This window comes from Diuraphis noxia, unplaced genomic scaffold, assembly GCF_037042655.1.
Source record: "Diuraphis noxia isolate RWA-SAM2 unplaced genomic scaffold, SU_Dnox_SAM2 contig0004, whole genome shotgun sequence".
Classification (NCBI taxonomy): Eukaryota; Metazoa; Arthropoda; class Insecta; order Hemiptera; family Aphididae; genus Diuraphis; species Diuraphis noxia.
In genome coordinates, this window is record NW_028301714.1 from 3061342 (window position 1) to 3077680 (window position 16339).

At 30.6% G+C, this 16339-nt stretch overlaps 1 protein-coding gene across 1 annotated transcript; it reads right to left on the reverse strand.

Moving 5' to 3' along the window:
• Window positions 1-4975: 4975 nt before the first annotated feature.
• Window positions 4976-12445, reverse strand: LOC107167992 (glucose dehydrogenase [FAD, quinone]-like). The gene is made up of 2 exons (XM_015517240.2): window positions 10766-12445; window positions 4976-5870 (listed from the first exon to the last, which is right to left on the reverse strand). The coding sequence occupies exons 1-2, from the start codon at window positions 12278-12280 to the stop codon at window positions 5523-5525; spliced, it is 1863 nt and encodes a 620-aa protein (XP_015372726.1). The 5' UTR covers window positions 12281-12445; the 3' UTR covers window positions 4976-5522.
• Between the last annotated feature and the right edge of the window lie 3894 nt (window positions 12446-16339).

Genomic DNA, 16339 nt, shown 5'->3' on the forward strand with positions numbered 1-16339 from the left:
TTATTTACAAATACCAATTATTAGATAGTAATTAATACAACTCCAATTTTCAATGATTATATATTTGATTTATATTCATTACTTATTAAATTATAGTGTTTTTATGTTTTTATGCATTTGGGATATATTTATCTGCAGGAAAATTAAAACTTATTATTGTATGCATTTTTTAAAATTGTATGGTTTTTACTCAAATCTCAAACAACTACAAATTAATATTGCACATGCATCATTTATATTAAGTTGTAAAATAATATGATATAAAATTTACTATATTATAAATAGTTAATATATAAATGTGTAATGCGAGGAAAATAATTTTCAACGTACATATTTTTAGGTTAGCAAAGTCGTTATAAGACAAATACCGGGAGTGAAGTACCAACATTTTGAAGATATTTTTGTGATGTAGGTAGTGCTACTGTCTCCAGTCAACACAAGTATAATGCTGAATTTATATATTTGCATATATTTGAAATAGTTGACTATAATATTGGGAACTTGGACACGGTTAATTTAAGGGACATGATATTTAGATCATCGCTCATTGTGCATCAATATATCAAACAATTAAACAATAGAAAGATATAAAAAAATATAGAAAAATATCTGAGTTTTACATCATATTATTTTAAAACAACAACATTTTCCATATAATCATATTACATGAATACTATACCTACAGTGTTTTGAGAGTGTCTGAAACTCCAAATGTTGGGTAGATTTTAATAACAGGCGTCTTCAAACTACAGACCACGGGTAAAATGCAAACCACGAGAAAGTTATCATTTGTTCCAAAAGATAGTAAATAATCTATAGATATTAAAATAATGGCATAACACATAGTAGTAGTTACCACGGTTTAAGATATCTTAAACCGTGGTAGTTACATACTTACATGTCATGTTGACGATATGATCCCAAGAAGCACCAAATACAGATTACATCGCACATGCGCATTAGCTATATACGTATCTATGTACAGTAGAACTTCGATTAACCGTCACTGTCGGGACCGGGGCTATGACGGTTAATCGAATAGACGGTTAACGGAAATTTTCTTTTAAACTTATCAAGCCATCCCGTGCTTGCTTTAAAGTTTGGATCGCCATCTAGTTTTTTATTCATTTCACCTGCCTTGGTCGTAATAATAGGACCAGAAAGTGGAATTCCTTGACTTCGGGCTTGAATAAACCACTGATACATAACGTTGTCAAGTTGTATAATGTACCATTACTGTTATCATTACAGTAGCATAATGACTACGAACTTATAGCGTTTTCCACTACACTGCACTGACTGCGCCAGTGCATATTTGTATGTTTTAATCGGCAAGGTTAATGTGCACTGAGTGGAGTTTTTTATGTTTCACCTCAATGCACTACGCCAGTTTTTTGCACCCAGTGCAATGATAAGTACTACAATACCCATTCAATATTTTATTACCTTTATATATATATCAGTGATAAGTATAGATTTTATGTTTCATCTACACTTGCACCAGTCAATAGTGCGGTATGGTGGAAAACGCTATTAGTTCGTGATAATTACGGTGGATTTGTATGTCATATTACTCCATGACTATTTTTTTTTTTTTAAACTGACCAACCATATTTAAGTGATGATTCAATTACTTATAAATTAATAGTGTTTTCCACCTTGTCGAACTCACACTGTGTCAGTTTCCACTGTCACTGTGCGAGTTTTTCGGTGTTATCACAAGCACCAACATTTTACTACTAGATATGGAGCACGAAAAATTATTATCTTGGTACACTCATAATTAATGATAACAATTATATTTTATGCAAATTGCAAAACATATTTTCGTTTTTCAATTATGTTGGCTATTTTTTTCGCTTTTCAGTTTTCTTTGCTCTAAATTCTATAAAAAAAAGTAGGTGCTATACAGTATACCACCTACCCCTATAAAACAATGACTAGTAGAATTGTATAATGTACAATAAATTAACGATTTCAAGTTTTTAATTTTTATATTTCATCAGTAGTGATGACAACTGTTAACAAAAACCGTCTCAAAAAGCTCGTGCGCCAGTTCCGCACCGAGTGTAAAACACTCGTGCAGATTTTCAATATGAAACACATTACACTGTAATTGTGCAAACACGAAGTGGTAGATGGAACACGCAAATGGCACTCAGTGCGCCCTTAGTGCAATAGTGCAACTAGGTGGTAAACGACATTAATTACTTATAGGTAAGTTAATAATAGCTATAATCATATATTTTATGGTAATAATACATAAAAACCAGACTTCCCTAAGCTAGCTATACATTACTTACTAAGATAGTATTGATTTCTAATAAACACTAATCAGTAATCATTTTTACACAAACAATAACATTTATTTGAGTTATGTACACTGATATAATATAATATGATATAACCATCGGTGCAACTAAACATTTTAACTCCGAGGTTTTTTATGACTTAATGGAATCTAAATTTTAAAGCAATTTGTTAGGGTATTAATTTTGACTTAGGTGGCACTCAAGACCAAATTACCACCTTATGTCAAACCAAAATTTAACATTAAAAATACGCTCATGCGGTCCTGGTTACGTCCATTAATATCAAGTCTATGAAATAATCTAAAAATGTGTGTAGTAATATCCAAAATCGTTATCGCGTATACGTGTCAATATTATCACCTGTATTATTATTATATTACAAATTATATTTAAGTATATTACTATAGAACTATTTTTTTAAATATCTATAAACATATTTATCTCTATAAAATAAAAATAAAACTATATGACTTGTTTATACACTTTTGACCCAATAAGAGCTTTTGATATTTTATGTGGCCCTCGGACCTTCAATAAAAAGTTCGTAGACCCCTTGGCTATATATATTGTAATATGCTCATAATGCTCATATCAATGAATATATCATATACTAGATAGGTATTTACATATGTATGTATTCTATTTTAATATTTACGACGAATCAATAAAGTTTTAGAGGAATTGGAATCTAAAAAAAGTAGGATAAGAATATATAAATATACCTACGAGTATTTTATCGTTTCAGATTTTTGTTTTACTTTTTAATTTTTTAATTTAAACAGTCATAACTTTTTTAGAAAGTGCTAAGTAATAATTAATTCACATATAGATATATAAAAATCATTATACACATTTTAAGCTAATTATTATTTACATTATTTATTTACCAAGTAATATTTACCAAATTTTATAATTACCAAGTTAAATGTTATATCCATGAACATATCAACAAAAACATAATGTATTGAGATTAGGTTTTATATTTTGGCAACTTATTAAAATGGTTTGAATCTATCTATCTGATCTATATCTAGTTAATCGTCATCAACAAGTTAAAGTAAATAGTTATATATCATCTGAATGAAATGTAAGTTTTGGTGTCCCTCAAGGTGGACATTTACCTCTTGGCTATTTTTAATATTTTTATTCGATATCGATACATGTTACAAATCTTGTCAATTTAAACTCTTTACTGATGACTTGAAACTTTATCATAATATAGCCTGTATAAATGATTGTTTGACTCTACAAGAAGACCTAAATAGACTTCTTGATTGGTGTATTGTAAATAAATTAAAGCTCAATGTCTCTAAATGTTCAAAAATTACGTTTTATCGCACAAAAAATAAAATCAACTTTAATTATTCAATTAATGATGTTATACTACCTTATGTTACTACGTACTATTCGTGATCTTGGTATTTATTTGCAATCTGATTTATTATTACCCACTCACATTGACCAAATTTGTTTAAAAGCTCTAAAAAATCTTGGATTTTTATTTATATTTATTTAATTTTTTACTGATATTTATTGTCTTAACACCCTTTTCTGTTCCCTGGTCCGATCAATATTGTAGTATGGATTTATTGTATGGTGCCCATTTTCGACATGCTATATTGAAAAAATCAAAAGGATCCAAAGCAGATTTTTGAGACTAATTTGTTTAAAAAAAATATTAAACAATGAAAATGACAATGATATAAATGATATTTAAAATATCCTTAATCTCAGTCCATTATCTATTCGTCGTAAAAAAGCTGATATTTTCTTTCTTTCTAAATATATTAATGATAAAATTACATGTTGTTCTCTCTTAAAACGTATTTATTTAAATGTTCCTCAATTTTATACTCTCAAAATTGCTCTAAATTCTACATTAAAATCCAGTGCCCACCATACTAATTATGTATATAATAATCTCTTTGAAAGAATTTTAAGAATGGGCAATTTATCGGGAATTGATCTCTTTAATTTGTAAATATCCACCGTATATTTATGAGTTAACGGTTATATAAATTCTTATATATTATAACTTCTTAATTGTAATTTAACAAATCTTATTATAAGTTAATATTATATAAGTATATAACGTATGTCATATATTATTATATACATAGGTAGTATGCTGTACCAAAGCAATCTATGGTGTTTATCTAAATAAATAAAATTATAATATTATAATTAAATATTCTATTAACTATATTAAATAATCAAACCAATAGACAATAGTTTGGTTGACGAAGTTTTATTATTATAATATTTATTTTTTTATTTTTTTATATATTCTATTTATTAATTGACCCACGGAAACATAGGCCCTTGGGTGGTTATTCTAATTAGGTCGGTTTTAAACACGTGTATATGTGTAAGATTTTTGCCACTAAGAACCCCGGGTAGTTACCCATCCGGGAGCTGGTATTAGCTGCATGGCGGAGCGTACACTCAATCACGTTGTGTGAATAATTATTGCAGCAACCGCGCCACGCCCAGCAACTATAATATTATTCTATTATTGTAATTACAATTTCGGTTAAATTGCATTATACGATATTATAATTTAATATTTTTAATATTAAATAATATTATATTTAAACATATTACATTTTGTAAACATGCAATTTCACATATTATGTGATACAACATGAATAATTTGACAACTATTTACGAGTAATTGATCGATTTAGCGTTTCTTTAATTGAATTATTAATTTAAGAAATTTAAACAGCAGTAATAGACATCATATTGATTGAGAGTCGAGAGACAATAATAATAATAATAATAATAATAATAATAATAATAATAATAATGCTGATAGTATGAGATCATAATATTTAAAAAATTAGGTATATCAGATTATAATGTAAAAACAATATTTTGTTAATTTTTCATATTATATAATCACTACTTTTTATACCTTTCAACTTTTTAGGTGCCTATATAGGATGTTCGCGTACGCATTCATGATTTGAAATCGCTTCCTCGTTGCTTATTAAAATTCTGAATTCTAGTCAAAAAAATTAAATTCCTCGCTCTCAACGATTTTTTATGACGATGGCCACCACAATCCAATAATAATGTGCTTAGGTACTCCGGTCTCTGGGTCGGACTACTCTTTGAATTATTATATTATTGTATGGATGGATGGTTTTATATAGACGTGTTGCATTTATATCGTTATTCGTTAACGTGTATTATACTGTTATTTCACTATTTCAGCCAGTTTTCTTTGATCATGTCGGACGCTTTCTCGCCTATCATAAAAGCCATCGCGTTGGTGTGCCCGGCCGGTATGACGGGCATAATGGAAGTGTCGACCACTCGGAGGCCTTTGACGCCACGCACTCTGAGCTTTGCGTCCACTACCGCATCCGGATCCGTATCTGGTCCCATCTTGCAGGTGCCCGACTGGTGATGCAAGTTGGTGGACACCAATCCGGTGGCGCACATCCAATATGCATCCGACTTAAACGTCTCATGTTCGCAGCCGGGGAACGGAATCGGCAGCAGTCTGGACCCATATTTTTGGAATGCTGGAGTCTCGCTCACTGCGATGGCCTGTGAAAAGAGTAACCATGTCAATTAAAGCAACTTATTCACAAAATGACAGCTCTGCAGCTGAAGGCAGTACTTTTTATTCTTATATTTGTTCACCCATATTAATTTCACACCTACATACGTAATATTATTTAAAACCACTTAATTTAAATAATCACTTATTGAACATTTAGGAATGGTCAAATGCAATCAAACAAAAACTATATTCAAATCAGAGTTACACTTTAACCCTGAAAAGTGTCAATCGACAATATTGTTTAAACATGGCCCAGAAAAGGTTATAAATAGAAGCGTAACTTTAGTCGTGAAATTTTGAGATAAATTTTACTTAATAGGTACATTTAAAGTGAGTTGCATTGTCATTTACTAAGTTTTTAAAAAGGTATATATATAACATATAGTATTAATATAGCAGATGCTTTAAATTTTTAACGAATAGGGCCTAGCTGTTATTATAGAACTATCTACGATTAAACAGATCAATATACAATTTGACAGCAGTATATAAATACACATTACAGAAAACTAAACAATTAATACAAATTACAAAATATAATAGGTAGTTAAGTCTACTGTCTTATACTTGTAATAAGGTCTATATACTACAGTGTTATTGCTAGCATTTGTGCAGGTAAACTAGTAAATATAATATATTCTATTGCATTGTTTCTCAAACTATGGTCCGCGGACCCCTGGGGGTCCGTACGTATGCCGGAGGGGGTCCGCGAATGTAAATTAAAAATACACAAAGTACCTATCTATAAAACGAAAATACTGATGTTATATTCGTATTACATAGAAAATACTGGATAATTAATACATTGTTACATTAGTACAATAGTTAATAGTTATCGTTGAAATGCAATTAAGATTAATCATTTTTTTAAGATTAGTTCGTGATCATTTTTATGTTTTCTAAGGGGTCCGGCAGAGAAAAAGTTTGGGAAACGCTGCTCTAATGCATTATGTCTCTGTATAACTGCGCTAATATATTTGTTATCGTCTAATTCCATGAACTTGTAAACGAATTCAAATTTGTAAGTTTGTTAAATGTTTGTTTAATCTTATAGGTCATTTGGTTTATCACTATTTGCTTTTTTTGATAATATGCATAATATTTAATATTATAATCATCTAGAAAAATGTCTGTGGAATTTATACCAATGTGGAATATTATTTTATACTATATATACTTATATATTAACAAACTTTAAATAATACTGACACATTATTAAAAAAGAAATAGAAAAATAAACATGATATATATACAATTTGCAACAGATAGAACTGACTTTTGGAATAACTTTTGTTCAAATTAATATTTTTATTTAATTATTTATTGTTCATTAAGTGATCCTAGCGCTAAAATATGTATAATATTTTTTTTTATGTTTAATTTTTAGTATTGAAAGTAAAAAAATTTTAATTTAATAAACAAATTTCTGGATAAATTCAAGAAAATTTTTTATTATAAAAAGATTTATCTAAGTCATGTAGTTTATATTTTAGAATTTTTTTAAAATTCAATATTTTTTTGGCTTAATTATTTTGGAACTTGGAACGTAATAACTTTGAAAAAAATATAATTTTTGAGAATTTGTTGACATTATTATATTGCTTAAATTATTTACTTATCATATAATATGAACAATTTTTATCATACGTTTAATTAGCATAATCTGTTTTGGTCAGTTTTTTCTGTTACATCCTGTATAATATCCAATTGTATTATTATAACTTTTAATACTAAAATTATAAATTTATAATGTTTTTATAATATTCATATTTTAAATTTTTTATTTGTTGGTGCCTATATAATTTATAGTTTACCTATATTATATTAAATTATTAACGCCTATTTGCTATTTTGTAAGTATAAAATATGTTGTTCAAGCGTTGTAATACATGTCATTATGTATTTATATAACTACCCAAGTAATTTCCTCCTAGTTCTAAAGTAAATTATGAATATTAAATATACCTATTAACTTTTTATCATATAATATAGGCTGAGACGGTAAATGATGGTTATCAGGTTATGGTGTATTTATGTATAATATTACTGAACACGTGGCCATAACGAATGTGTTACACTGAACTAAAGTAAAAGTGATGCAATGCTTAAGATGGAATTCGTAATCCACAAGAATGTTTTTATAACAAAATGAATATATAATATACACTTTTTAGTACATAAATATTGCAAAAAATATGTTTCTTAAAAGTTATAGATGTTTTCACTATATAATGTTTTAAATAAATAAAAAATATTAGATATTGAATAGAAAATATTACTAAACATTAAAAAAATATAACTTGTAGAATCTAAAAAAAACCATCAATGAACTAGAGCTAAATTAATGATTAACGAACGAATGAATGCTAACTAAAATACTGCGATTCGATTGTAATTAGCAGAGTTTTGTTTGAACAAGTCGTAAATACAAAAGACTTTATTATATACATAATTTTTAGTGTTATACATTAATTAAATCATTATCAAATAAAATTAAAAGATTAAGTCATGTTTGACGCTATTTTTCGTTCAATACTGACCCTGATAATATTAGTTCATCGATGATATTATGATTATGTTAGATTCACATTTAAACCATGTGAGACATGATGTTTCACAGCATCATTTAGCTATGTCTATATTCTTAGTTTCATGTCCGGAAATAGATTACCTACTTTTTTTAAATTTGATGTTATTGGACTTAAACAATGTTAAATTAATAATAGGGTTCAAAATTTGGATATGCGAAAAGCTGTGTCCGAAAATATTGATCAGTGTTTTTAGACACCCCAAGAATTGTGACTATTTAGATGAATATAATTTGATCGCAAATAAATATATAATATTGTATTAAACAAAAAAACTCTAGTGTCTGTCACCGAGGAGAACCTTTCCGAGGGTGTGCAACGTGTATCGAATACAGACTAGTAAAATAGTATAAGAAAATTCGCACAACGAAGAATTGAAAAACAACGGACGGCATAAACCACTGCGCGACGACGTGCCGGTCGATCGATGTTTCTGCAGCAGCTATTTCTATCTTCTATGACGATCTTCATGCATCATGCTGACCAGATGAGCAAAAAACTAGTACAAGGCCACCAGGTCGCGAGAGTTTCGCGCGCATATCAGCTGTGGGCGCGTCAAGGTCCGACCAAAAGCCAGGTGTATACCGCAGGTGTAGTGGACGGGATGATAAATAATATCGCGGTTATCGTTTGTTTTTCTGTTACAGTGTCTCGATAAGTGATATCAGATCTTAAACAAATGAAATATAATAATAACACTGCGGTAGTTCGTCGACAGCCGGTTATAATAATAATAATTTTGGTAATACATAATAACCGGTTACCGCGGCGCGAAAACGTTTCGTAACGCCACGCGGTGTAAACATTATATTAATATTATTATTACCCGTGGAGAACAAGTTACTGTTGCTGTTGTTGTTATTTTTATTGCAGTGCATTGGTGGCTTGCTCGATTGCGATTATCGGGCGGATGATTTGACGTATGAGTACGCGTGTTTTCAAAAATAGAGAAAACGGTCGCAAATGCAATAACACTACACTAATATTACGCCGCAAACGCGACTCACGCAGCGAAGCGAATAAAAAAAGTCTTATCATGTGCATCACATCCACAAAGTACGTGCGTGGTACTTACGAATCCGATATCAGTGCAATCGCTTCGTTTATTTATTTGATGTCACGGATTCCAGAAAATAATATTTGTCCAAACGAAGAAAAACATGAAGTTGTGTTATATTGTTACACGTTATTAAACACAAACGGATTTAGTGTTAGACGTCCAATAGTCTACCAGACAACGCGGTGAAAATCGAGATCTGGCAATCCAAACTTAAAATTCGTTCGTTTTCTGGTAAATACATTATTCATTCATGAAAAATTACTATGCTTTTGAAAGAAAAAAGCCAGTATTGAGTATACTGGTATCGAGAATCAAAATCGTTATTTTATTACATGTGACTAAGTAACTCGTATATATTTAATATGTATGTATTGATAATAAAACAAGCCTCGGTATTTGAAAATATTACATAAACGCCCTATATAAATTTAATGCATGTTCGTATTGATGCTATTGACCTTGATTGTTGAAATTATTTTACATATGCGTTCAATATACCTATACTCTCGAATAATGAATATTATAAACAGTTCAAATTGATCGAAAGAACGACTACGTAGTGCGTAATAGTAGGTATTATTACACATTTACACATGTCCTGTATAATATACTTGTTGGTATTCAAATATACGACCAAAAACTATAGTTTAATAAATAATATAAATAACAAATATATTATACTATAATATTCAGCATACAAAAACAACGAATAATAAATAATATTTTTATTTTTTACTTCGCAACTGGAACATTTCGAATACATTTTTGTTACGACAGAAATACTAAAAAATATAAACTAGCCTTGGGTCTTATAGTTTAGGTTTGGTTAGAACACACATAACATTATGATACAAATAAAATTCGATGATATGCAAATATTATTATACATTTAGTATTTACATACATTCGTAATAAACTATGACATTAACTAAATAAACGAATAGATAAACGTCGCCAATCACATGTACTACTAAAATACATATTTTTCTATCCCTGTTAGATTCAAGGTAGACCATTTATAAACATACGAATTGAATCAGGATTTTAATTTAGATAGTATTTAAAACAAACACATTTATCACTATCAGTTTTGTTGGACTTTTGTTATATTAGGTACCTATATTCACATAATATATTATTATTCTCGTCCACTACTTATTTATTTTGTTTAAGTTATAATGGTCATAATAAATTTACTCACCTCAATAATAATAATGATTACAATAATTACCTGCTTTATGCCTTCGATAAGAGTTTCTCTATCTCGCTTGTCCGTCAGGTAGCCAGCGTAAAACAGTGGTGCATGGAAAGGATTGGCGGACCTCAGCTTGACGCGTCCTCGACTCAAAGGCCGAAGCAGAATCGGCACCAAACCCCAAGCGTCGTGTTCTCGGAACTTGCCGTATACCTGATCGTAAAAAGTGTCGTTCATGCCTAGCAAACGGCGCAACGACCCACCCGTGTCACCGGTCAAGGCTCCTGGACCGAACACCAGTTCCATGTCGGGCGCCACAGATCCGTTGGTAGCATGCCGCGTTGCCGTGAAAGCCACCGCCTCTGCACCCCCCGGTATGGTGAACGGACCCTGGCTGGTAACTGCGTAATGGACTAGGTATTTGGGGTTCCAGTACCGGCTCTCGACAATGGTCACCGACTGGTTGACCAGGAACACTAGCCCGGCCATGGATACATGGTCCTGTAGATTATAACCAACTTTGAGATCCTTGACGACGGGCACGCCGACCTCAGCCAGATGATCGGCTGGCCCTATACCCGACAACATCAGTAACTGCGGCGTGTTGAGTGCACCCGCGCTCAGTATTACCTCCTTGCGCGCGTGCACCACTAGGGTCTGTCCATTTTTCACGAATTTTACGCCAGTGGCACGTTTAGTGTGTGGGTCTATTAGTACCTTGGTTACCAGAGAACGTTTTGTAACTGTCAAGTTTGGCCTATTCCGGACTGGACGTAGGAACGCCTTGGCCGCACTGCACCGAGTGCCGTGGTCCGTCGTTGCCAATATATACGAGAAACCCGACGGCCGCGGCCCATTGTGGTCGGCCGGCACTTCGTAGCCCAACTCCTGACCGGCACGCAGGAATACTGGGCCTAATTTTGTCTTCCACGTAGGTTCCTCCACTTTGAGGTACCCACCGCGGCCGTGGTACGGTGACTTTGTCAGTGGACTTTGTCTGACGTCCTCCGATTTCTTGAAGTACGGTAGCACGTCCGCATAACTCCAGCCATCGTTTCCCAGTCTGGCCCAGTTGTCGTAATCATCCGGCATGCCACGTGTGTACACCATGTAGTTGATAACGCTGGTACCACCCATCACCTTTCCCCTAGGCCACATACATTTCCGGTCTATCATCGCCCCACATATGCCCTCCTGTGGTTCGGTTCGGTAGCCCCAGTCGTATCCGGTACCGATCAGGTAGCTGACTAGCAGTGGAACGTCTGTCATGGCATTCTCCTCTCCACCGGCTTCGATCAGCAGCACCGTCCAACCAGCCACTTCAGTCAACCGGTTGGCCACCACCGACCCACCGGAACCAGCGCCCACCACCACGAAGTCGTACTGCCGCCTCACGAAACCCGCGTCCGGCACGGCATTTTTGGGTTCCGGTCCCAACATTCGGTAGTACTCGACCACCGCCTGGAACACGGTGTACGCCATTCCATGGCCTGACCCGGCCAGTGAGAGCGTCGTCACGATTACCGCAAATACCATACTTGCGTAGTTCATCGTAAAGTGTAAATGCAAAAAAAAAAAAAACTAAATAATATGATCCAAACCGTCGAGATCTACAATCGTTGATGCTCGCTTTGAGCGTGAGCGTGATACAGTGCGTCCGATTAATTTCCTTCTAAGTCTTTTACGACCAATGACCATATTATATACCACTACCACTACAAGCACCATTTCTGTATATCAAACTGCTGTTGCTCCTCTACTTATGTACTATATTGCATTTCTCCTCCGCCCCTCCGTTAAACGAATTTCACGCACCTTTCGCCAGCATCACCTTCTCTAATACAGTGGTTAACGTTATAATGATAATACAATATATAATATATAATATATTGTATGTATGCATGTCATGTTGTTATATTATATATGATATAATATTATGTATTATAGTATTATTAAATTCTTGTTTTATTTTTATGTGAGCATGTTTTTGTTATACCAAGGTCAGTGAAAAAAAAAGAAATGGTCCATACCTACAGTGAAGAGTATTTTTCGTTTTTAATCAAATTGAATTTTTAGTATAGTTGAAGCACTAAAATAAAATTTTAGTTTAATTGAAATATCATATACTTTATATATATATTGCTAAATACAGTATACTCCGAGAATCAGGACAAATCGGTCAAGACTCAAGAGTAATTTTGTCACAAAATCCAAAAATTAAAAATAAACATGATATTTATTGGAAATAATTATTACAAGAATAAAACATTATAAAATGTATTTTAGCCATTTGGTTGTTAGACTCTAATAACATATATTATACGCATTATTTGTAATTAATTTAGAGTTAAAAAATACAAAAATGCGATGTTTATTTCAGTATTCAGTATATTAAAGACCTAAAAGATCTTTTCACACATTTTATGTCCTGGTTCGTTCTAAGTATTTTCCAATGACCTCATTCACATAAATACTCTGCTTTAGACTTTTTACGTTACATGTAAATTCATAGTACTTGTTGACATAAGAGTCTTTTTGTTTAAAAATATTTTCTTATTAAACTTAATAGCTCATTACATCTATAGGTACAACTGCAGTTTTGTAAAAGATACTTTTAAAAAGTATTTATAGATACTTCCAAATGCTTTTTTTTTATTCGAAATGTATCTTACCTTTTTACCTTGACCTATTATAAAGTAAAAATTTTAACTTTCAAGAACTATTAAAATTTTTAAATTCGTACTTCAAAGTTTATAGTGGATTCATAATGCAAAGTATTATTATTGTTCCTTCTACACATCAATTATTAAATATTATAATACCAACATTTTGTTAAAAACTGTGAACAAATAATGAACACTTGTACAATGTTATGAAATATAAGATATAATAACAGTAGGGGGATACATAAGTTTGTAAATTCACATGTTATACATTTACATAAGTAACCAAATATTAAAAAGGTACTTCATAAATATTTTAAAAACTATAAGCAACAATATACAATTGTTATTCTTTCATTTTATTTTACATATAAAATTATTACAACAGCCTTTAACAAGAATATTATATTTTATAATTGTTATTATATATTTATGTTACCATATAAATCGTTACATTACAACATAGAAGATCTTATTATATTAAAAGTATTAATATAATAAATAACAAATAAAATTACTAAATGCCTAATATTGCTGACATTTTATGTTTTTTGGAAATTATTACTGCAAAACTATAAAAGAATCACAATTGTTAATTTTTATATTTCATAGAATTGTATTTATTTTAGATTTATAATTCTAATACACCTGCACTGTTCTGTATGGATACGAGTAAATAAATACTGCAGTTGATTATGTCCGAATTTTCTTTTAAACGGCATAGCAGATAGGCAATATAGGTACATTACTGTATTGAAAAATAACGTTGAAAAAACTACTGGGAGTATCATTTTACTGGAATATTATTGTAGTAGTTAAAAAAAACTACAAATTTAAATATTTTATTGAATTTTAAATTCTGAGCGTAGTGATGGATATATTCAGGGCCGGTGCAAGCAAATTTTTAAATGTAGACAAAGATCAAAATTGCTGCCTTTTGTTTTATTATAACTTTTCTTATATGCCGCCTCTATATTATAAATATTAATTTTGCCGCCGTAGGCTTATGCCTACGTCGCCTACGCCTATAACCGGCCCTGGATATATTGATATTATATAAGGATGTGTGCGTTTTTTTTAGTGTCAGAAAAGACTTTTCGCAGTAGAAAAAATGCTCTGATCATCAACTTTTATTGAGGTTTATCGTTGAAAAAGATGAACTGGTCTTTGCAAGAAACCTCAATGATTTATTAATTGAATTTAAATTTAACACATCCATTACTTGTAGTCTACTCAACGATGATTGACGATGTTCACTCGAATTCTACAGTACAGTAGAACAATAAAATTACTAAAATTACCTTTTTTAACACATTTTTTTAATAATTCAAACTACTATAATAAATGCAAAACTTATACTTAATTTTCATCATATAAATTATATGTATTTTTACGATGTTTTTATAGTATTAAGGTAGGTACTATTGTAAAAGGATTTACGTAGCATAATGCGACGGAGTTATAAAATTTAAATCAAATATTTAACTTAATTATATTCATAAATCATAACTAATAAGTACGAAATCTTTATTAATTTAATTATGGTGAACTTTTTCTTTAAACGCTATATTGCACTTTCATCCTCATCATAATATTAAATATATTTGATGTAACTATATTGTAATTTATCAAAAATAATTAAATTTGAATAATTTATTAAAAAACAAAAACTTGTAGTATTATTTATATCAACGTTATTTCAAAAAAATTTACGACATTTAATATTATTATTTCTTTATTTAGAAATTAATATTTTATCTATAATTTGTAGAGGAATAGTATTTAAAAATTAAAAATATAGCCATAAAATCAACCCTGTATCCAAAATATTAATCTATTATAATAGTAATGTAGAATATTAATGTTTGTAACACTAATTTAAGGATCATAATATTATACTACTATACGTACATCAAGGAAAAAATATTTGCCAATAGCAATATTCATCTTAGGAGTTTTTTTTATATTTATTGAATTAATTCCCAGACCTAATTGGTTATAATATTTACATTTTAAAAACGTCTTCTATGCATTTTAAAGTTGAAGCTAAAATTATATACATTTTATAACTATTGATAAAGCAATAATACAACCAGATGTGGGTGAGACCTAATTTCAAGCATGTAAAACATATTTACTTGACACAATAAGCTCATTGACTCGTTGACTGTTTCAGGGACTATCCCACTGACATAAACTTGAAAACAAATGTATAATTTGATCTATCACATAACTTATAAAATAAAAAAATAAAACGCATTTTTTGTTTTAATATTTATATGGACAAAAAAAAATATACATACAAATATCATTCAGTTTATTTTAATTATTGTTTAATTTAATTTAATATTTAACAATCTATAATTTATAAGAGTGGTATAGAAGACAATTTGAACTTTATACCAACTTTAAACTCATTATCTAAACAATAAAAAATTGTTTTTCTATCACCATCAACATGGTTGACTCAAAGTATTCACTAATCAATACTAATCATTGGATTTCTCAAACCGTTTTATAAATATTTTAAAGTAGAGAAAAGTACGAGGTAGTAGAGGTAAGGAAAAAGCTATTGAGATCAAAACCGGTATCGAGAAAGTAAAAAATTACACTGTACACAAGCTATCTTAGGCCAATAGTAATCTACGGATGTGAGACTTCGTCCACGACAAAAGATGACAATAGAAAACTTATTATATGGGAAAGAAAAATATTAAGAAATTTATATAGACTGGTGTATAATGACAACCTTGGAATTTATGAAAAGAGACACAAGGAAGAACTGTATAACCTGTATGAAAAACCAAGTATACTCACATATATAAGGTGTAAACGTCTAGAGAGGCTGGGAGATGTATGGAGAGCTGATGGAGATGTATTTAAGAATGTTCTGATACGAAAAATAAATAAAAAAACTCCACTTGGAAGACCAAGAACAAGATAGAAA